The 21,347-nt window shown below is 47.5% G+C and overlaps 1 protein-coding gene across 2 annotated transcripts in view; it reads right to left on the bottom strand.

The window, feature by feature from the left end:
- nfkb1 (nuclear factor of kappa light polypeptide gene enhancer in B-cells 1) overlaps positions 1 to 21,347 on the bottom strand; it is an 82,736-nt gene that overhangs the window by 11,622 nt on the left and 49,767 nt on the right. For both annotated transcript variants that reach the window (XM_080196227.1, XM_080196235.1), the window contains exons 10-17: positions 19,947 to 20,038; positions 17,961 to 18,099; positions 15,758 to 15,877; positions 14,517 to 14,612; positions 12,222 to 12,368; positions 11,638 to 11,779; positions 7,612 to 7,726; positions 340 to 547 (exon numbers count right to left, since the gene is read on the bottom strand). In XM_080196227.1, coding sequence (XP_080052353.1) covers positions 340 to 547; positions 7,612 to 7,726; positions 11,638 to 11,779; positions 12,222 to 12,368; positions 14,517 to 14,612; positions 15,758 to 15,877; positions 17,961 to 18,099; positions 19,947 to 20,038 — 1,059 coding nt within the window. The remainder of the gene's footprint in view (positions 1 to 339; positions 548 to 7,611; positions 7,727 to 11,637; positions 11,780 to 12,221; positions 12,369 to 14,516; positions 14,613 to 15,757; positions 15,878 to 17,960; positions 18,100 to 19,946; positions 20,039 to 21,347) is intronic.

The raw sequence follows: 21,347 nt of genomic DNA, 5'->3' as shown, positions 1-21,347 counted from the left end.
CTTTAAGACTACGTATAGTTCATTAACACTGATGGAATGGTATCCAAAATTCAAGATCCAATAAAAACAAACCTTAGATTTCTGCTGGAGAAAGTGTATCAATATTACCGGAGGCAAGGTCACAATTCTCGATGTGCAAAAATAAACATCACAAAATCAGAAGCGTTTAAAGGAATTCTACTAATTCTAGTAAAACCTTTGTGAGGAATAGGGAGCCCAAATAATTGTCTTTTTCAGAGCAAGATAGTATTTCCCCACCTCAAAAATGAGATTCAACTGTGAAGATGAGCCTGCCCCATTCCCCCCAAGACTGCAGCTCAATTGCTGATGTGTACAAACCTGCATTATTTGGCAGATGGAGGAGTTCTTGGACAGCCTTGCTCCTTCTGCTCAACAGGACACTGAGCATTTTCACATCTCCCTGCTCCGCAGCCAGGTGTAGGACGGAGTTACTGTGACAATCCAGGAGAGCCACATCGGCTCCAGCCTGAAGCAGCGACTCCACCACTTCACCCTGCTTTGTGATAACTGCCAGGTGCAATGGAGTCTGAAAAAGAAACATTCCTCAATTTGTGCACAGTTCAGACTGACCCGACAGGCAATATGAGAGCAAATTAAGAGCTTTGGTAATAACAGCTTCTGTTGGGTTGGAACAGGGATGGAAGTGGTACATCCCAGTGATCCAGTGTTCTTTTGTACAAGGCACTCTCTTAAAACTGAAGTAAATGGGAATCATGGTGAAAAATCCCAATTTCCCCACATTCCTTGGATTTGGAAACAGTCCCATCAGATTGGAAATTGCCAAATGTTACAAGGCTTTTCAAGGAAGGAGAGAGAAATCAGTGAAATACAGGTCAGTTAGCCTGAAATCAGTCAGCCTGAAATCAGTCACTGGGAAAATACTGGAATCCTTATGGATGGCACAGTGGTTAGCATCGCTGCCTCACAGCACCAGGGACCTGGGTTTGATTCCCAGCTTGGGTCACTGTCTGTGCAGAGTCTGCATGTTCTCCCTGTGTCTGTGCGGGTTTCCTCCGAGTGCTCCGGTTTCCTCCCACAGTCCGAAAGATGTGTGGGTTGGGGTGCATTGGCCATGCCAAATTCTCCCTCAGTGTCCCCGAACAGGCGCTGGAGTGTGGCAACTGGGGGAATTTCACAGTAACTTCATTGCAATGTTAATTGAAGCCTACTTGTGACACTAATAAATAAACTTAAATTTATTTAGAAAGTCTTAACATTATATTTCGAAAAGCATAGTATGATTAGAACAAGTCAACATAGTTTTAATAAAGAAAAGTCCTATTTGAGAAATCTATTAGAGCTTTCGGAGAATGTTATTAGTGGGGAAAATGAAAGGCAACCAATAGATGCAGTATACTTGGATTTCAGAAAAGCATTCGATAAGGTGACAAAGATAGGCAAGATAATAATTATGGAGATGGGAGTGATATATTCATACAGGTTGAGAACTGGTTAACAAACAGCAAACGAAGAATTGACAGAAATGGAGTATATTCAAATTTGATTTATTTTTGTCACATGTATTGGTGTACAGTGAAAAGTATTGTTTCTAATGCGCTACACTGAGTATGTCTGGGCAAATAGTGGAGCAGTGAATAGTGGAGTGTTGCAAGGATCAATGCTGAGGCCTCAGCTAGTTCCAATCTGTGTTATTCGCTGCAATGAAGAGGCAGAGAGTAATGTATCACTTTCACAGAACTACAAAGCTAGTTGGAAAAGTAAGCTGTGGGAAAGACGGTGAAATTACAGAGACAGATTTAATGAATAGGCAACAGTTTGATTTAGTATTGTCACGTATTAATAACACAATGAAAAGTATTGTTTCTTGTGCGCTATACAGAGCATACCGTTCAGAGAGGGGATTAAGGGTTATGGGGAGAGGGCGGGAATGTGGAACTGAGCCACGACAGATCAGCCATGATCTTATTGAATGGCGGGGCAGGCTCGAAGGGCTAGATGGCCTACTCCTGCTCCTATTTCTTATGTTCTTATGTTATGTAGAGAAGGAAACGAGAGTGAGAATGTAGTATTACCCTCATAGCTAGGGTGTAGAGAAAGGTAAGTCCTTAGTGCAAGATAAGTCCTTTCAAAAGTCTGACAGCAGCAGGGAAGAAGCTGTTCTTGAGTCGTGACCTCAGACTTTAGTATTTTTTTTCCAACAGAAGGTTGTGGAAGAGAGAATGTCCGGATTGCGTGGGGGCTGCTTTGCCGAGGCAGATGAGGTATAATGTCAGGAAGTGTGAAGTTATTCACTTTGATCATAAGAACAGAAAAATATTTCTAGGCGTTGATGTGCAAATAGAACTTGGGTGCGCTGGTACAAGGAATGCAGAGAGTTAGCATGCAGGTACAGCAAGCAGTTTGGAAGGCAAATGACATATTGGCCTTTACTGCAAGGGGAGTACAAGAATTAAAAAGGTCCATCTACATTTGCACAGGATGTGGGTAACATCACATCCGGATTGCAGTGTGCAGTTTTGGTCTCCACTTTTAAGAAAGGATTTACTTGCATCAGAGGTGGTACAATAAAGATCCACTGGATTGATTCCTGGAATGAGAGGTTAGGGTTATGATGTCCAATGATAAAAAGCCCAGTAAGTTCCGAAATTCTCTGGAGTTTACAAGATCTCATCAAAAACAAAATTCTGAAGGGGTTTGAACAGATGGATGTGGAAAAATTGTTTCCCCTGGGTGGGGAATCTGAAACACGGGGGCACAGGCTCAGGATGAAGGGTCAATCATCAAGGACAGATGAAAAGGAATTACTTCCGTGAAAGGACTGCGAATCTTGGGAATTTTCAGCCTAGAGGGATCAATGGAAAAGATGAACAAAGCTGTCAAAAAAATGGGAAGCCTGAAAACTTGGGGCATTTTGTAATTCTGCAAAGGATGACCAAGAAAAAGATTAAGAAAGGGGAAAATAGGACATGAGAGAAAACTAGCAAGAAACAGTAATGGACCCACTATATTGGTGTACACTGTAAAGGCTTTTGTATGAGAAATGTGGGACATTACAAGCAGCATTAAGAGAATTTATAATGGGAAATAATATTCACGGAAAAAAATGGAAAATGCAAAGGCCCTTCCACAAATAACAGAGAATGGGAAGACTAGTGTAAATTAAAAACTGCAAGATACTATTAGCACTGATGGCGCTGGAGCGAGGTGGCTTCTTGCAAGCTGTGCCCAGCATACTTTCAAATTTATCTTTTACTCTCTGTGCTTCTAAAACTTCATTCTAACTCTTTTAAATTCTCTAACTATGCTATGGCTGTAATGCTACATTCTGTACTCCTTTCCTTCTCTATGAACAGCATGCTTTGTCTGCATAGCGCACAAGAAACAATATTTTTCACTGTATACTAACAATACAACAATAATAAATCAAATAAATCAAAATTAGAGACATTAATGGGACTTAAATTAAATAAACTTCCAGGACATGTTCTACATTTAATGTAGTCTACTTGGATTTTGGTAAGGTTTTTGACACGATCCCATATAGGAGACTGATAGTGAAACTAAAAACCCATAGGATCTAAGGAAATTTAACAAATTGGATCTAGATTGCTTCCTGCCACTCAGCCAGAGGATGATGGTCAACTTTCTGACTGTGTCCAGTGGGGTCTGACAGGGATCAGTGGGGAGCCCTTGCTGTTTATGGTTTATATAAATGATTTAGACTTAAATGTAGAAGTTTGATCAGTAAGTTTGTAGAAGATAGGAACATTGGTGGGGTGGTAAATAGTGAGGAGGATAGCCTTAGACTACAGGCAGATATAGATGGGCTGGACAGTGGGAAATGGAATTCAATCCAGGTCAGTGTGAGGTGGTGCACTTGGGCAGTTCAAACAAGACAAAGGAAACATGAACGGCAGGACCCTGGGAAGCACCGAGGATCAGAGAGACCTTGGTGTGAATGTACCCCGGTCCCTTAAGGTAGGACAGACTCAACCCCCTGTATAGTAACCAGGGATAGTAAAGTCAAAAACAAATGAACTCCAAAAATTCCTGGATGTGAGTGTTCAGGTGAAATAAAACCATTAGAAGATTCTAACTGCAACCTGGGTTTTATAAATAGGACTATAGAGAACAGAAAGAAGGAAACAATGAGAACTTTCTTTAAAGTACTGCTCAGTTAAAAGTAAGGCACCACAGAAAGCCCAGAGCTAAAAGTGTGAATGATGCCAGCGACATAAAGCCAAAGGTGAAATCCTCTTCTTGGGAAGTTACAGATGGTCAATTTCCAATTCTAGCAAAGAGGAAACACTTTGGAGAAATTTCTTTGCAGTGGGTGGTTACATCAGGGAATATTGAAGCTCATGAAGTGTCTGAGATACACAGCAGTGCATCTTTCCAGGGAAATTTGCATAAATATGTGAAACTGAGACTATAGGGACAGCGGGGGCAGTGGGATTAGTTTGGGATTGATACGGGGCTATGGGGAGAGAGTGGGACAGTGAGATTAGTTTGGGATTGATATGGGGCTATGGGGAGAGAGTGGGGGCAGTGGGATTAGTTTGGGATTGATATGGGGCTATGGGGAGAGCGGGGCAGTGGGATTAGTTTGGGATTGATACGGGGCTATGGGGAGAGAGTGGGACAGTGAGATTAGTTTGGGATTGATATGGGGCTATGGGGAGAGAGTGGGGGCAGTGGGATTAGTTTGGGATTGATATGGGGCTATGGGGAGAGCGGGGCAGTGGGATTAGTTTGAGATTGATACAGGGCAACGGGGAGACAAGGGGGCAATAGGATTAGTTTGGAATTGACATGGGGCTATGGGGAGAGAGCAGGGCAGTGGGATTAGTTTGGGATTGATACGGGGGCAATGGGATTAGTTTGGGATTCATACAGGGCTAAGGGGAGAGAGCAGAGCAATAGAATAGTTTGGGATTGATACAGTGTTGTGGGGAGAGCGCGGATGGCAGTGAGATTAGTTTGGGGATTGATACAGGGCTCTGGGGATAGAGTGGGGCAATGGGATTACATAGAACATAGAACATTACAGCACAGAACAGGCCCTTCGGCCCACGATGTTGCGCCGACCAGTTACAAAAACAATGACCCACTATCCTATACCAATCCCTTTTCGTCCATAAACCTATCCACGGATCTCTTAAACGCCCCCAAACTAGGCGCATTTACAACTGCAGCAGGCAGGGCATTCCAATCCCTCACCACCCTCTGGGTAAAGAACCTACCCCTGACATCTGTCCTATAACTACCCCCCCTTAATTTAAAGCCATGCCCCCTCGTGCTAGCTTTCTCCATCCGAGGAAAAAGGCTATCACTATCCACCCTATCTAAACCTCTAATCATCTTATATGTTTCAATAAGATCCCCTCTTAGCCGCCTTCTTTCCAACGAAAACAACCCTAAATCCCTCAGTCTCTCCTCATAGGACCTCCCCACCATACCAGGCAACATCCTAGTAAACCTCCTCTGCACCCTCTCCAAAGCCTCCACATCCTTCTTGTAATGTGGGGACCAGAACTGCACACAGTACTCCAAGTGCAGCCGCACCAGAGTTGTGTACAGTTGCAACATGACGCTGCGACTCCTAAATTCAATCCCCCTACCAATAAACGCCAAGACACCGTATGCCTTCTTAACAACCTTATCTACTTGATTCCCAACTTTCAGGGATCTATGTACACATACACCTAGATCCCTCTGTTCATCCACACTATTCAAAGTCCTCCCGTTAGCCCTATACTCGACACATCTGTTGCTCCTACCAAAGTGAATTACCTCACACTTCTCCGCATTAAATTCCATCCGCCACCTCTCGGCCCAGCTCTGCAACCTGTCTAAGTCTCCCTGCAGACTATGACACCCTTCCTCACAATCTACCACACCTCCGACTTTGGTGTCATCAGCAAATTTACTAATCCACCCAACTATACCCTCATCCAGCTCATTAATAAAGATTACAAACAACAGTGGCCCCAAAACAGATCCCTGAGGCACACCACTCGTAACTGAACTCCATGATGAATATTTACCATCAACCACCACCCTCTGTCTCTTATCTGATAGCCAATTCCTGATCCAACTTCTTAGATTACCCACAATCCCATACATCTGCATTTTCTGCAGAAGCCTACCATGGTGAACCTTATCGAACGCCTTACTAAAATCCATATATAACACGTCAACTGCCTTGCCCCCATCCACCTCTTTGGTCACCTTCTCAAAAACCTCAATAAGGTTAGTAAGGCACGACCTACCCGCTACAAAACCATGCTGACTATTTCTAATCAATTCATTACACTCCAAATAACTATAAATCCTATCCCTAATAATTTTTTCTAAAACCTTGCCCACAACAGAAGTAAGACTCACCGGTCTATAATTCCCGGCAAAGTCTCTGTTCCCCTTCTTAAACAATGGGACAACATTCGCTATCCTCCAATCCTCCGGGACTACACCAGAGACCAATGATGACCTGAAGATCAGAGCCAGAGGCTCTGCAATCACCTCTCTAGCCTCCCAGAGAATCCTAGGGTAGATCCCATCCGGACCAGGGGACTTATCTATTTTCAGCCCCTCAAGAATATCCAGCACATCCCCCTTATCAACCGTAATACTGTCTATTTTACACCCCTGCAACCCAGTGTCCTCCTCAGCTATATTCATGTCCCCCTGCGTGAACACCGAAGAGAAATATTGGTTCAATGCTTCTCCAATCTCCTCCGGTTCCACACACAACTTCCCTCTGCTGTCTGTAACTGGCCCTAATCTTGCCCTGACCAACCTTCTGTTCCTGACATACCTATAGAATGCCTTAGGATTCTCCTTAATCCCATCAGCCAAGATCTTCTCATGTCCTCTTTTAGCCCTTCTTAACTCCCTCTTCAACTCCCTCCTAGCCAATCTAAAGCTTTCTAGTGCACTACCTGAGCCCTCAAATCTCATCCGAACATAAGCCTCCTTTTTCTTTTTAACCATCGACTCAACTCTTTTAGTGCACCACGGTTCCCTAGATCTACCAATTCCTCCATGCCTGACAGGGACATACCTATCAAGGACTCGCAGTAGCTGCTCCTTGAAAAAACTCCACATTTCGGACGTTCCCAGTCCCTGTAACCTCCTAGTCCAATCTATGCTTCCTAATTCACTCCTAATAGCCTCCTAATAGGATTAGTTTGGAGATTGATAAAAGACTGTGGGGAGAGAATGAGGGGCAGTGGGATTAGTTTGGAATTGCTCAAACAACAATTCTGCACAGACCAGATGGGCTGAATGGCCTGCTCTGTGTTATAAACTTGTTGATTTTACGCTAGCTTTGAGTTATACTGGTGAGGCATTACATCCACTGTACTAAACACATGATTGAACAGAAAGATTAAAGCCATTTGGATTTTTTAAAGGGATCCAGCATGTAAATACAGATTATTATTTAAACAGCGATATTAACCAGATAGAAAGTGTCAGACAATCTGGTCGTCAAGAATTTTCATTTCAAGAATCAAATTAATCATCTGTTTGAAATCCAACTGCTGAATTCTAACAAGTAGCTGAATCAAAACATTCTCATTATGCAGCTCATGAGCCAGTGAAGGCTCAATAAGGAATAAAATGTACCTGATAAAGATCATTCCTCATGTTGATGATATCTTGCCCAGGGAGGCTAACAATAACTTGTAGAAGGTGTTTAGCCACCACAGGTTGGAGATGAATAATTGCGAGATGTAAAGCCCTGAGTTAGAACAAAGAGACACAGGAAAATCAATCATTGCGGCAATCTTTATAGTTTGTACATTCTGGCTGAGTGAGTCGGTATTTCTGGGTAATACAAACAATTTAAGTCTTTCGGCACTCCGTTTGAAATCTTAGAGCTATTTGCCTGTTCTCAATCTGTATTTGAATTGATTGAACAATTTTGATGTTAAAAAAGGAGGAAATTTGCAGTCTAGAAAGAGAAACAATTTCACTCAGAGGATTGTGAATTCAAATTCTCTATCTGAGAGAGTTGTAAATGTTCCCTTGCTCGATGTATTTAAGGCCGAGACGGACAGATAGCGAGTCAATGGTTATGGGAGTGGGTGGGAAAGTGGGACTGAGGTGCAAGAACATGTATGATTGCATTGAATGGTGGAGGAGGCTCGATGGGCTGAATGGTCTGCTCCTGCTCCTATTTCCTATGACCATTTCTCCTTGGATTTATCCAGTTGTCCCTTCTGTAGAATTATATCTGGTTTTCCATCAGCAATATCTACTGTCTCCACCATTCGAAGCTGGTCTCCGTACTAAAGAACATTCCAGTTAGATTTTATCAGTAAAACCACACACAACGCTTCACCAGCCAATCCTTGCACTTTGCAATTTAATAAATCCTTTCTCATCTTCCACGGTTTTCTGGTTCAGACAATTCACTAACTCACTCTAACAGTTCCTATTGTGGCCAAAAACCGCTGACCTGTGACTGGAACAGGTGAGACAGCAAAGAGAACCATCCAATCATCTGGGTGCTGAAGGGAGATTTGAACACCAAGGTTGTCCATGACGAGGTTTAAATGTTTAATTCCAGTTGTGATACTGGAAACTTCCACACTCCTTTCTCAAATCTTACTTCATTTATCATTCTGAGGGGAGACGGAACTAATAAGATTAACCTCGAGAAAAAACAACTAAAAATGGTCGGATTGTACAATATTCTGGGGCGCTTTATTTCAAGGTTTTTTTTTTGTAATTATTTGAGAACTTGCTTATGTTAAGGAAGCTGTAAAGGTATGATTTTATTGACCCTGACACAGCTCCCAAAGTGGGAATGATGTGGGATTTAGGGTTAAAATGGGGTCTAGGAGAGTTCAGGTCCTGCTCCAGACACCTGAGCCCGGAAGCAAGATTGACACTCACGGTGCCACCGCTGAGGGAGCGCCGCACTGTCAGAGGGCCACCGCTGAGGGAGCGCCGCACTGTCAGAGGGCCACCGCTGAGGGAGCGCCGCACTGTCAGAGGGCCACCGCTGAGGGAGCGCCGCACTGTCAGAGGGCCACCGCTGAGGGAGCGCCGCACTGTCAGAGGGCCACCGCTGAGGGAGCGCCGCACTGTCAGAGGGCCACCGCTGAGGGAGCGCCGCACTGTCAGAGGGCCAGTGCTGAGGGAGCGCCGCACTGTCAGAGGGCCAGTGCTGAGGGAGCGCCGCACTGTCAGAGGGCCAGTGCTGAGGGAGCGCCGCACTGTCAGAGGGCCAGTGCTGAGGGAGCGCCGCACTGTCAGAGGGCCAGTGCTGAGGGAGCGCCGCACTGTCAGAGGGCCAGTGCTGAGGGAGCGCCGCACTGTCAGAGGGCCAGTGCTGAGGGAGCGCCGCACTGTCAGAGGGCCAGTGCTGAGGGAGCGCCGCACTGTCAGAGGGCCAGTGCTGAGGGAGCGCCGCACTGTCAGAGGGCCAGTGCTGAGGGAGCGCCGCACTGTCAGAGGGCCAGTGCTGAGGGAGCGCCGCACTGTCAGAGGGCCAGTGCTGAGGGAGCGCCGCACTGTCAGAGGGCCAGTGCTGAGGGAGCGCCGCACTGTCAGAGGGCCAGTGCTGAGGGAGCGCCGCACTGTCAGAAGGCCAGTGCTGAGGGAGCGCCGCACTGTCAGAGGGCCAGTGCTGAGGGAGCGCCGCACTGTCAGAGGGCCAGTGCTGAGGGAGCGCCGCACTGTCAGAGGGCCAGTGCTGAGGGAGCGCCGCACTGTCAGAGGGCCAGTGCTGAGGGAGCGCCGCACTGTCAGAGGGCCAGTGCTGAGGGAGCGCCGCACTGTCAGAGGGCCAGTGCTGAGGGAGCGCCGCACTGTCAGAGGGCCAGTGCTGAGGGAGCGCCGCACTGTCAGAGGGCCAGTGCTGAGGGAGCGCCGCACTGTCAGAGGGCCAGTGCTGAGGGAGCGCCGCACTGTCAGAGGGCCAGTGCTGAGGGAGCGCCGCACTGTCAGAGGGCCAGTGCTGAGGGAGCGCCGCACTGTCAGAGGGCCAGTGCTGAGGGAGCGCCGCACTGTCAGAGGGCCAGTGCTGAGGGAGCGCCGCACTGTCAGAGGGCCAGTGCTGAGGGAGCGCCGCACTGTCAGAGGGCCAGTGCTGAGGGAGCGCCGCACTGTCAGAGGGCCAGTGCTGAGGGAGCGCCGCACTGTCAGAGGGCCAGTGCTGAGGGAGCGCCGCACTGTCAGAGGGCCAGTGCTGAGGGAGCGCCGCACTGTCAGAGGGCCAGTGCTGAGGGAGCGCCGCACTGTCAGAGGGCCAGTGCTGAGGGAGCGCCGCACTGTCAGAGGGCCAGTGCTGAGGGAGCGCCGCACTGTCAGAGGGCCAGTGCTGAGGGAGCGCCGCACTGTCAGAGGGCCAGTGCTGAGGGAGCGCCGCACTGTCAGAGGGCCAGTGCTGAGGGAGCGCCGCACTGTCAGAGGGCCAGTGCTGAGGGAGCGCCGCACTGTCAGAGGGCCAGTGCTGAGGGAGCGCCGCACTGTCAGAGGGCCAGTGCTGAGGGAGCGCCGCACTGTCAGAGGGCCAGTGCTGAGGGAGCGCCGCACTGTCAGAGGGCCAGTGCTGAGGGAGCGCCGCACTGTCAGAGGGCCAGTGCTGAGGGAGCGCCGCACTGTCAGAGGGCCAGTGCTGAGGGAGCGCCGCACTGTCAGAGGGCCAGTGCTGAGGGAGCGCCGCACTGTCAGAGGGCCAGTGCTGAGGGAGCGCCGCACTGTCAGAGGGCCAGTGCTGAGGGAGCGCCGCACTGTCAGAGGGCCAGTGCTGAGGGAGCGCCGCACTGTCAGAGGGCCAGTGCTGAGGGAGCGCCGCACTGTCAGAGGGCCAGTGCTGAGGGAGCGCCGCACTGTCAGAGGGCCAGTGCTGAGGGAGCGCCGCACTGTCAGAGGGCCAGTGCTGAGGGAGCGCCGCACTGTCAGAGGGCCAGTGCTGAGGGAGCGCCGCACTGTCAGAGGGCCAGTGCTGAGGGAGCGCCGCACTGTCAGAGGGCCAGTGCTGAGGGAGCGCCGCACTGTCAGAGGGCCAGTGCTGAGGGAGCGCCGCACTGTCAGAGGGCCAGTGCTGAGGGAGCGCCGCACTGTCAGAGGGCCAGTGCTGAGGGAGCGCCGCACTGTCAGAGGGCCAGTGCTGAGGGAGCGCCGCACTGTCAGAGGGCCAGTGCTGAGGGAGCGCCGCACTGTCAGAGGGCCAGTGCTGAGGGAGCGCCGCACTGTCAGAGGGTCAGTGCCGAGGGAGCGCCGCACTGTCAGAGGTGAGATGTTCCTCTCTCTTCAGTGGCCAGGAAGGATCCCTGGACACAGCTTTGAAAAGGAGCAGAGAAATTCTCCGACTATCCTGCTGATTGTTTTTGTTGTGGGAAAACTGATTATCCGATTATTTAATTGTTTTTTGTGGGGTCTTCTGGTGCAAAATTGACTGCTATGTTTCTATCTTACAATAGTGACTACATTCAGAAGTATTTCATTGCCTGTGAAGTGTTTGAGTTTGCAGAATGTAGTTTGTGTAGAGAATAAATACTGGTGTAGAATCTGATGGGCTGAATTGCCTGTTTCATTGTTAAAAGATTCTATTGGATATTAACTGGAGCCGCCAAACAGACTTCAATGCTCTCTGCAGTGAGTTACATCGCCAAGAAACAAGACTTCTCAACAACTCACGTATCTCCATTCTGGTCTTGCACTGCTGTGAGGTGGCGTTGAACAGCCAGCAACATCTTGGCGTCACCAGTTGCGGAATAGTCCAGAAGGGCACTCGCGTGTCGCTCAGCCAGCGTCAAGGCTTTCTCCAGGAAATATTGAGCTAAAACCAGGCACCGCACACATCAATCACCATTACTTTCAGTAACAGACAAGCATTGTATTGTGCAAATATCTTACACTGAACATTGCGCTTTTGATAGTTTCTCTCCCAAAGCGAGACATTGGCTGTTAAACCTTGGCGCTGCGTCGCTACAGACCCCAGCGCTGGGTTTTTGGAAAAGCTGAATATCACAGATTCTGGAAATCAGAAATAAAGAGAAACTGCTGGAAATGCTCTGATCAGGCAGAGTTAAAAGTCCAGTGAAGTTTCTGGCCAATGGTAACCTCCATGATGGTGCTGGCTGGGAAGATGTTTAGAATTCCTCTTGCTTTTACAGCCAAATTTAATCTTACAGAATGTATTCAACTGAAATTACTCCAACTGAAAGTATTAATAAAAAGGCTGCTCTTTTCATTTTTGTCACTAAAGCACAGTTACTTACTTGCTTCTTGAAGTTCTTCACCTGATTCTGTTGAACCTGCAGCATCGGAGTTAAACTCTGTGGATTCAGCTGTGGGCTGGTTACTGGGTGAGGGATTCTCAGCCAATACCACATCATTGTTGTGATGTTCAGTTGGGTAATTGGAAGCTGCAACAGAATCAAAGTGTCTTTAGTGAAGCTAACTCCTGAATGCTGTATTTCCAAAGAATCAAAAGAAGATTTTGAACAGAAACGCCAAGAGTTAAGCAAAAGTCTACAACCAGTGAAATTCTTCATTCCCTCAGCATCAGAAATAAAACCAAATTGTTATTTAATAATGGGTCAGCCAGGGGGTCACAGCAGGGAGACTGAGATGTGGATTGTGTCTAAATTTCTACACCACAGAAAGAGGCCATTTGACCCATCATGCCTGTGCCTGCTCTTTGAAAACTATCCCATTCCTCTCCTGTTCTTCCCCCATTGTCCCAAAATGTTCTCCTTTCAAGTTTTGATCCAATTAGACAATCATTTTCTTTTTTATTTATTGTGGGCTTTGCTGGATAGGCCAGGGATAAAACTGCTTCCACCGCCTTTTCAAACACAGAATTCCAGATCACAACAACTTACCGTCTGAAAAAATCTCTACCCTTTGATTTTTCTGGCAATCACCTTAAATCTGTCTCCTCCAATTCCTGTCCCACTTACCACAGGATACAGTTTCTCAGATTTGTTAGATTAAAACCCCCACACGGATGTTAAAGCCGCTGTTAATAATTCTCTTTACGGTTTTCTGCTTTAAGGAAAACAATCCCAGCTTCTCCAATCTCTCCCCATAATGACATTCCTGATCCCATTCCGGTAAATCTATAAGACCCTGATTGTCCTTCAGTGCTGTGGCCAGAATTGGACACGATCGGGATGAACCAGTGATTGCTAAAGATTCGCCACCAATCCTTCACTCTTGTACATTGCCTCAATTAATGGATCTTTGTCTTGATCACCATCCTCAATTTCATCCCACCCCCAACACCATTTCTGCAGCCCAGTTTAATCTGCCTGTTTGTTCATTTTGATTGGTTAATTCCCTGGTCCCTGAACACATTTGCAAACCTCTCACAGCCAATCAGTGCCCATGCTCCTGAATTTGGGTAAGTGGATCCACCCCATTGGGGGAGAACCTGGGAATGTGCCCAGTAAAATGCAACTTCACATTTGGAGACTTCCCTGTGGCTCAGAGACACGAACGGTCAGAGTGTTGGTCAGTGGTAATTTCTGGCCCCCATTGTAAAGGTCAGTGAGGTCAAAGTGGCGGGGAATGGGGAAGATGAAACACAAACCCCCATTCGTAACACTAAACCCCCCCCATTCACAATCCCGTACCCCCCCCATTCACAGCCCCGTACTCCCCCCCATTCACAGCCCCGTACCTCCCCCCATTCACAGCCCCGTACCCCCCCCCATTCACAGCCCCGTACCCCCCCCATTCACAGCCCCGTACCCCCCCATTCACAGCCCCGTACCCCCCCCATTCACAATCCCGTACTCCCCCCATTCACAGCCCCGTACCCCCCCACTCATTCACAGCCCCGTATACCCCCCCCATTCACAATCCCGTACCCCCCCCCATTCACAATCCCGTACCCCCCCCATTCACAGCCCCGTACTCCCCCCATTCACAGCCCCGTATACCCCCCCGTGTCAAAGTCCCATACTCCCTCCCCATTCACAGCCCCGTACCCCCCCCCATTCACAGCCCCGTACCCCCCCCATTCACAGCCCCGTACCCCCCCATTCACAGCCCCGTACCCCCCCCATTCACAATCCCGTACTCCCCCCATTCACAGCCCCGTACCCCCCCACTCATTCACAGCCCCGTATACCCCCCCCATTCACAATCCCGTACCCCCCCCCATTCACAATCCCGTACCCCCCCCATTCACAGCCCCGTACTCCCCCCATTCACAGCCCCGTATACCCCCCCGTGTCAAAGTCCCATACTCCCTCCCCATTCACAGCCCCGTACACCCCCCCCATTCACAACCCCGTACTCCCCCCCATTCACAGCCCCGTACCCCCCCCCATTCACAGCCCTGTACCCCCCCCATTCACAGCCCCGTACCCCCCCCCCATTCACAATCCCGTACCCCCCCCATTCACAATCCCGTACCCCCCCCCCATTCACAATCCCGTACCCCCCCCATTCACAGCCCCGTACTCCCCCCCCCCATTCACAGCCCCGTACAGCTCACTGAATATTTAGCAGAAACTCTAAAATGCGTTCTCTGTTTATTGTTGAATTCAATGCTGCAATTTTACCGTGCTTCATTCCTGTGCTGGAGTTTGTTGCTCCGGGGGGATATGGGTAATTTCCATAATTGGAATATCCTTGAAATCCAGCAAAGTAATTGGAACCTGGAAAAACAAAAAAAAACAGAATGGAAATTGATAAGAGCAGTGAATTAACCCAGTCTCATATTACAGTGATACAACTCAACCTGCACCTTAGCAACAACTTCCGGGCTCCGCCCCCCGCCCCAGGCATCTTCCTGACCCCTCCAGGTTCCTTCCCAGTTCCTCGTCTTCCCTCTGGCGCCTTCCTGACTCCCCAACACTAACTATCCCAATCTTCTGTCAAACACCAGGGAAAGTGGAGGCAATATCCAGAAAACAGACATTTATTTAGCTTCTCTTCAATCGACTTGAACACACTGTCCTATTGGTTCAGATATTTGCATTCCTTACTGAGAGTTACCCAACAACCAATACCAATCTGCCCAAACCAGATTCCAATGAGGAACTGAGAGCTTGCAAAACAGATTTACATGGACAAGATCAGAGTGGCATAGAGTCACATATCAGGAAAAGATGGAAAGGCAGGGTCCCTCTTCCCTTAAGGGGGTGACTCAAAGATCTCTAATAGAAGGGACTAAAATGATGAAAGGTTTCAATAGAGTGAATACAGAGAGAATGTTTCCTCTTGCGGGGAAGAATAGAACTAGAGGCCGTCAGTATCAGATAGTCACCAAGAAATCTAACAGGGAATTAGGAATAATCCTCTTTACCCAACATGTGTAACTTGCTACTACAGAAAGTGGTTGAAGTGAATAGTATTGATATGTTTCAGAGGATATGAGGGAGAGGGGAAGAAAGGAATTAGGAAGGTAGATTTGGATGAGGAAGAATGGGAGGAGGTTTGTGTGGAGCATAAACACCAGGTTGGGCCGAATGGCCTGTTTCTGTGTCATATATCCTGTGGAATTCTGTGAACAACAATTGATAAAATATTTATTGAAATCGATGAAATTTCACTCTGGGTCCAGAGCTCAGACCTACAGGAATCTGGATAGATTTTATTTCATTACAATGAGTGGATTGTAGCGTATGGACAATGTACACCTGAACTTTCAATATGTGCTTCCGCTAATCACAAACAGAATGCAGTAAAGACTAATCCAATACAGTGAAACACCAACTCATATCACCAAGTTACTACTCAGATAGTCAATGAAAGTCCACCTCTGAGTGGCCTTTTCACTGGTAACTCATGTTATACTCACACCCGCCTGCTCCGCCCCCTCCTCCATAAAGTCCACCTCCACCTGAACCTGCTCCACCTCCAAAATGGTCTGAGAAATTCGGCAAAAGTTTCAGTCGCTTCCTTTGTACTTCTTCCTTGTCTGGGGAGAACAGGGAACAAACATCACAGAAACGTACACAAACACCTCACATGTAAACATCATTCTTTTGGCTTTCACTCTGAAAGGACCATGATGATTGAAGGGTTTAGGATTATATTTGTTGCTACACTTTAGGAACTGTTACTAAAGTTCTGCACAACGACTTCTGACTGAGCCCAGTTTCCGATTGTATTTACATAATGTCATTAATGTGAGGCTGCTTCACAGGAGCAATTATTATACGGGATCTGACACCAAGTCACATAAGGAGATATTAAGACACATGAACATAAACTTGAAGAGCAAGTTAAAGTTTATTTATTAGTCACAAGTAAGGCTTATACTAACACTGCAGTTAAGTCTCTGTGAAATTCCCCTAGTTGACACACTCTGGCACATGTTCGGGTCAATGCACCCTAACCAGCTCATCTTTCAGACTGTGGGAGGAAACCAGATGACCGGAGGAAACCCATGCAGATATGGGGAGAACGTGCAAACTCCACATAGACAGTGACTCAAACCAGAAATTGAACCCAGGTCACTGGCGCTGTGAAGCAGCAGTGCTAACCACTGTGCTACCATGCCGCCCAAGGGTAATTTTATGGAATACCTTAAAGGGAGACACAGCAGAATTTAGGGAGGGAATTCCAAAGACACAATGGGGTTTAGGGAGGGAATTCTAGAGACACAGCGGGATTTAGGGAGGGATTTCCTGAGAGATGGAGAGGTTTAGAAGGAAATTCCTGAGCTCAGGGTTCAGGCAGCTGAAGACACAGCGCTCAATAATTAACATCAGAGATGGTCAAGAAGCCAGAACCGGAAAGGTACAGCGATGTCAGAGGGTTGTGGGGCTGCAGGAGATTACAGAAACAGAGAGGGTGAGGACAGGGAGGGAATGGATCAGCCACCAGACTGCAGACGTGAGACATTGGCCACGATTTTCCCAAAAAAATGACAAAGTGTCATAACACCGAGACACTGGAGTAATCTGCAGCAGACACAATCGCCCCACATGCAGTCATTTCTGGGAGAGTGGTGAGTTGCTTGCCAGATCTGAGAGGGGTGGGGCTGTCAGTGACCCCCCTGCAAGGCCATGGGTACCGGTTTGGAAGGTGCCCCGATCTCAGGGCACACTGGGGGACCTCCCCACCCCTCCCCCTCCCACAAAGACATAGGGACTTCCTCCCGCTCAGTCGTGGCTTGTTTCCCCACTCCCTCCCTGATATGGATCACTGGCATTGGAGCATCGGGGATCTCCCAATGGGTTGCCTTACATAACCCCTCCGCCTTCACAAACCCCCCCCTCGTAGCTCTCCCCCCACTCCCATCATTGCCCCTGGCACAGGCCCCTTGGCCCTGCCAGTGTCCAACTGGTACTACCAGCTGGCCACTACCCAGCCGTGTCCCTGACCACCCAGGGGCTTCACTAGTCTCTGAGCCTACCCTAATGGGCCATCGTACCTAGTCTCCGCCAATGGGGCGAGTAATGATTCCCACCGCAGCCGAGGGTCGGAGGATCCTGGGAGAGTCGGTGTCGAATGGGCTAAGTATATTTAAATGTATTTCAATCAGGCTTGGACACGATCGGGTTTCGCCCAGAGAAAGGGACCAGGACGATGGTACCGGGTGCAAAATCAGCTTTTAGGCTCACACAATATTTCCCGGGATCTCCGGCCGGGGGCAGTGAGGTCGGAACATCGCACCCCCCCCACCCACCATTGCCATTTTCTTTCTCAACAAACGATGACAATAAATTAAAACAAATTCTCCAACTTGGAACAAAACTGACATGAGGAAAATCTGGAAGGTGAGCTCAGAGTCTCAGGAGAAGAGGCTGATTATTTAGGACTGAATTTAGGGGAAAGCCCACCATTCAGGATTGTGAATGTTTGGAATTCTCTGTTTCCAGGAGCTCAGTGTGAACTCAGATTTATTCGATTTGTGACAAACTGGAACGGAGGCTGAAGATTCATCAAGATCTCACTGAGAGACTGAGGGGATAAAAGGGTTAGCTTCAGCTCTGTACTGCTGTCCTCCTGACGCAGAGTGACTGAAACCGATACTGCAATGTTAAATATCTTACCTTTAATCAGTGGGTAGTATGTGAATGGCTTTGGTTCACTGGTTTCATTATCAGATTTTCTCCGGAGTTGCACAAACACGGATGCGGGTTTGGAAATGTCAACATCCCGGTATTTTGGTGTTCGGAAAACTATAGCAAACTGAGAGGGAAGACTGAGTTATTAAACCGCCCTTTCAAATTTGTAACATTATTTATTCCATTAGTATATTATTTATTGTGTACACACAGCCAAGGTTCCTCGGGTTCCCGCTGTCCCATTATCGCCCCATCCTGATTCAGACACACCAGTTTATTTCTTTTCACCAGTGTGACAGCAGCACGTCCTATTTGACCAGCTACTTTCTATCTAACAGGAAGTTGCACAATGTCAGGCCACTGTCGATACTGTTACCCCCAGACAGCAGCCTCAGCCCCTCTGGGGAGTCAATGGTTTCTTTCCTGATCCTGTTGCTATCATTCTTTTTATCTCTACTCCAATCACAGGCCTTTGCCTTTCTCAATCTCTGTTAAACTTCAACTTGTTCAATTCTGATAAAAAATAATCATTGACCTGAAGTGTTATCTCTGTTTCTCTCTCCACAGATGTTGCCAGACCTGCTGAGTATTTCCAGCATTTCCTGTTTTTATTTCAGATTTCTCAAATCTGCGGTACATTTTGCTCTTTCTGTGGAAAATGTACATCATCCAAACTAAATTAGGGTGGCATGGTAGCACAGTGGGTTAGCACTGCTGCCTCACAGCTCCAGGGACCCTGGCTTTGATTCCTGGCTTGGGTCACTGTGTGGAGCTTGCACATTCTCCTCGTGTCTGCGTGGGTTTCCGCCGGCTGCTGCAGTTTTCTCCCACAGTCCAAAGATGTGCGGGTTAGGTTGATTGGCCGCGCTAAAATTGCCCCTTAGTGTTCTGAGATGCTTAGGTTAGAGGGATTAGTGGGTAAATGTATAGGGATATGGGGGTAAGACCTGGGTGGGATTGTAGTCGGTGCAGACTCGATGGGCCTCTTTCTGCACTATAGGGTTTCTCTGATTCTGACTTATTCCTGTTGACACAGACCATTCAGCCCATCGAGACTGCTCCACTATTCAACACAATCATGTCTGATCATCCACTTCTATGCCTTTTTCCTCACATCATCCCTTTATGTACATTCCATACAATCCATAGAATCCCTCCAATGCAGAGGATGGCCATTCAGTCCAACAAGTCTGCACTGACTCTCTGAAAGAGCATCTTACCCAGGCCAGTTCTGCCATCCTGGGAACCAAGTCTGATGAACCTTTACTGTACTCGCTCTATGGCAATAATATTCTCTGAGGTTAGGGGACCTGCACATAGTACTCCACAGTCCAACCTAGCTCCTATACAATTGAAACAAGACTTTGCACCTGCTGTACTCATATCCTGTTGTGATAAAGGCTAACATTTCATTAATCTTTCTAAATGCTTGCTGCACCTGCACGTTAGCCTTCAGTGACTTATTGACAAGGACATCAAGCTCCCTTTGTACATCCACACTTTCTAATCTCTCACCATTTAAGAAATACTCTGCACCTCTGTTCCTTTCACCCAAGTGGATAATCTCACATTCATCCACATTATATTCCATCTGCCATATTGATGCCACAACCTCGGCCATCTAAAAGGGCAAGAGCAGCAGATATCCAGGAGCACCACCACCTGGACGTTCCCATCTGAGTCACTCACCATCCTTAACTTGGAAATATATTGCTGTTCCTTCACTGTCGCTGGATCAAAATCCTGAAACTCCCTCCCTAACAGCACTGTGGGTGTACCTACACCATATGGACCACAATGGTTCAAGATGGCAACTCATCACCACCACCTCAAGAGCAATTAGGGATGGACAACAAATGCTGGCCTAGTCAGCGACACCCACATCCCGCAAAGTAACTTTTAAAAAGCTGAAACTTATCAAGGGTAAAGAGAAAGCAGGGCAAAGAGTAATGCGATTAATCAGTTGCCAACCTGCCGATGGACATCTGTTGGACCAAAGTCCCCAAATGCTTCCCAAATTCCACCATTTTCATCCTCTTCATAGAACCGAACCTGGATATCATCTGACCAAAAGAGAATGCTCATCAGATTCTGGAACATGAACCCCACAGGAAACAGCAAAAGCACCACATTTACACCTCAACAAACTATTAAAAAGGATGAAGAGATATATTCCCAGGTTGCAGAATGACTGCTAATTCTATTTAGAACCATAAAGGATTTTAACACATACCCAAATCATTGGCCAGATCAGCTGACAGAACAAAAGAGACAACTCTTCAAATGTGAAACATTTTTGGACATGCGCGTATGATATAAAAAAAAACTCTGCAAACAGACACACTTCCTGTCAACTTAGTCTTCAAGCATAAGTTTTGACTAGTTCCAAGAATACTTATTCTAAAATTTTTTCCTCTCTGAGATTGTGAATTTGTGTGGAAGCAGGACTAACTGGGAGAACGGAGTCTCAGTTTGCTCAATGTGGAACTTCACTTGAGATAAGGAGCTCTGTGTAAATGCAGATCAACATAAAGAAAGATTATTACTCAAATTGGTGTAAAAAGCCTGAAGCGGGGTTGAAGACAGGAGACTAGGTGCTTGGTTACATAGAAGAAGTTAAACTGTCAGGCTGCGTGTATAAATTAAGGCACAGAGTCATTCTAGAACTTTCCAAATCACTGGTTTGGTTTTGATTTTATTTGATTTATTACTGTCACATGTATTACCATAGAGTGAAAAGTATTGTTTCTTATGTGCTATAAAGACAAAGCATTCTGTTCATAGAGAAGGAAACAAGAGAGTGCAGAATGTAGTGTTACAGTCATAGATAGGATGTAGAGAAAGATCAACTGAGTGAGAGTTTGGTCCATTCAAAAGTCTGACAGCAGCAGGGAAGAAGCTGTTCTTGAGTCAGTTGGTACGTGACCTCAGACTTCTGTATCTTTTTCCTGATGGAAGAAAGTGGAAGAGAGAATGTCCGGGGTGCGTGGGGTCCTTAATTATGCCGGCTGCTTTGCCGAGGCAACAGGAAGGGTAGACAGAGTCAATGGATGGGAGGCTGGTTTGTGTGATGGACTGGGTTTCATTCATGAACCTTTGTAGTTCCTTGGTGTCAGCTGGAATATTGTGGAGGTTTATCTGGAATGAGGGGCTTCAGTTCTTGGTAGGGGGTGGCAAGGTTCAGACTGCTCTCCTAGGTCAGGGAAGGTTAAGAGGTGACCAGATTGAGATTTGAGAGATGTTGCAAGGTTTTGATAGATGGGATCAACCTAAAACGATTCCTTCTGGAGAGTGGGCCAATGGCAGACTCACGGATTCAGAAGCACTGCAAAAAGGTTCAGAGAGAGGAGAATTGTTTTCACTCCGAGTTGT

Source organism: Carcharhinus amblyrhynchos, chromosome 1 (genome assembly GCF_965287045.1).
Source record: "Carcharhinus amblyrhynchos chromosome 1, sCarAmb.v2.hapA, whole genome shotgun sequence".
Lineage (NCBI taxonomy): Eukaryota > Metazoa > Chordata > Chondrichthyes > Carcharhiniformes > Carcharhinidae > Carcharhinus > Carcharhinus amblyrhynchos.
Note: the sequence above shows the minus strand (reverse complement) of the source record. Positions and strands in the feature narration are given on the sequence as shown.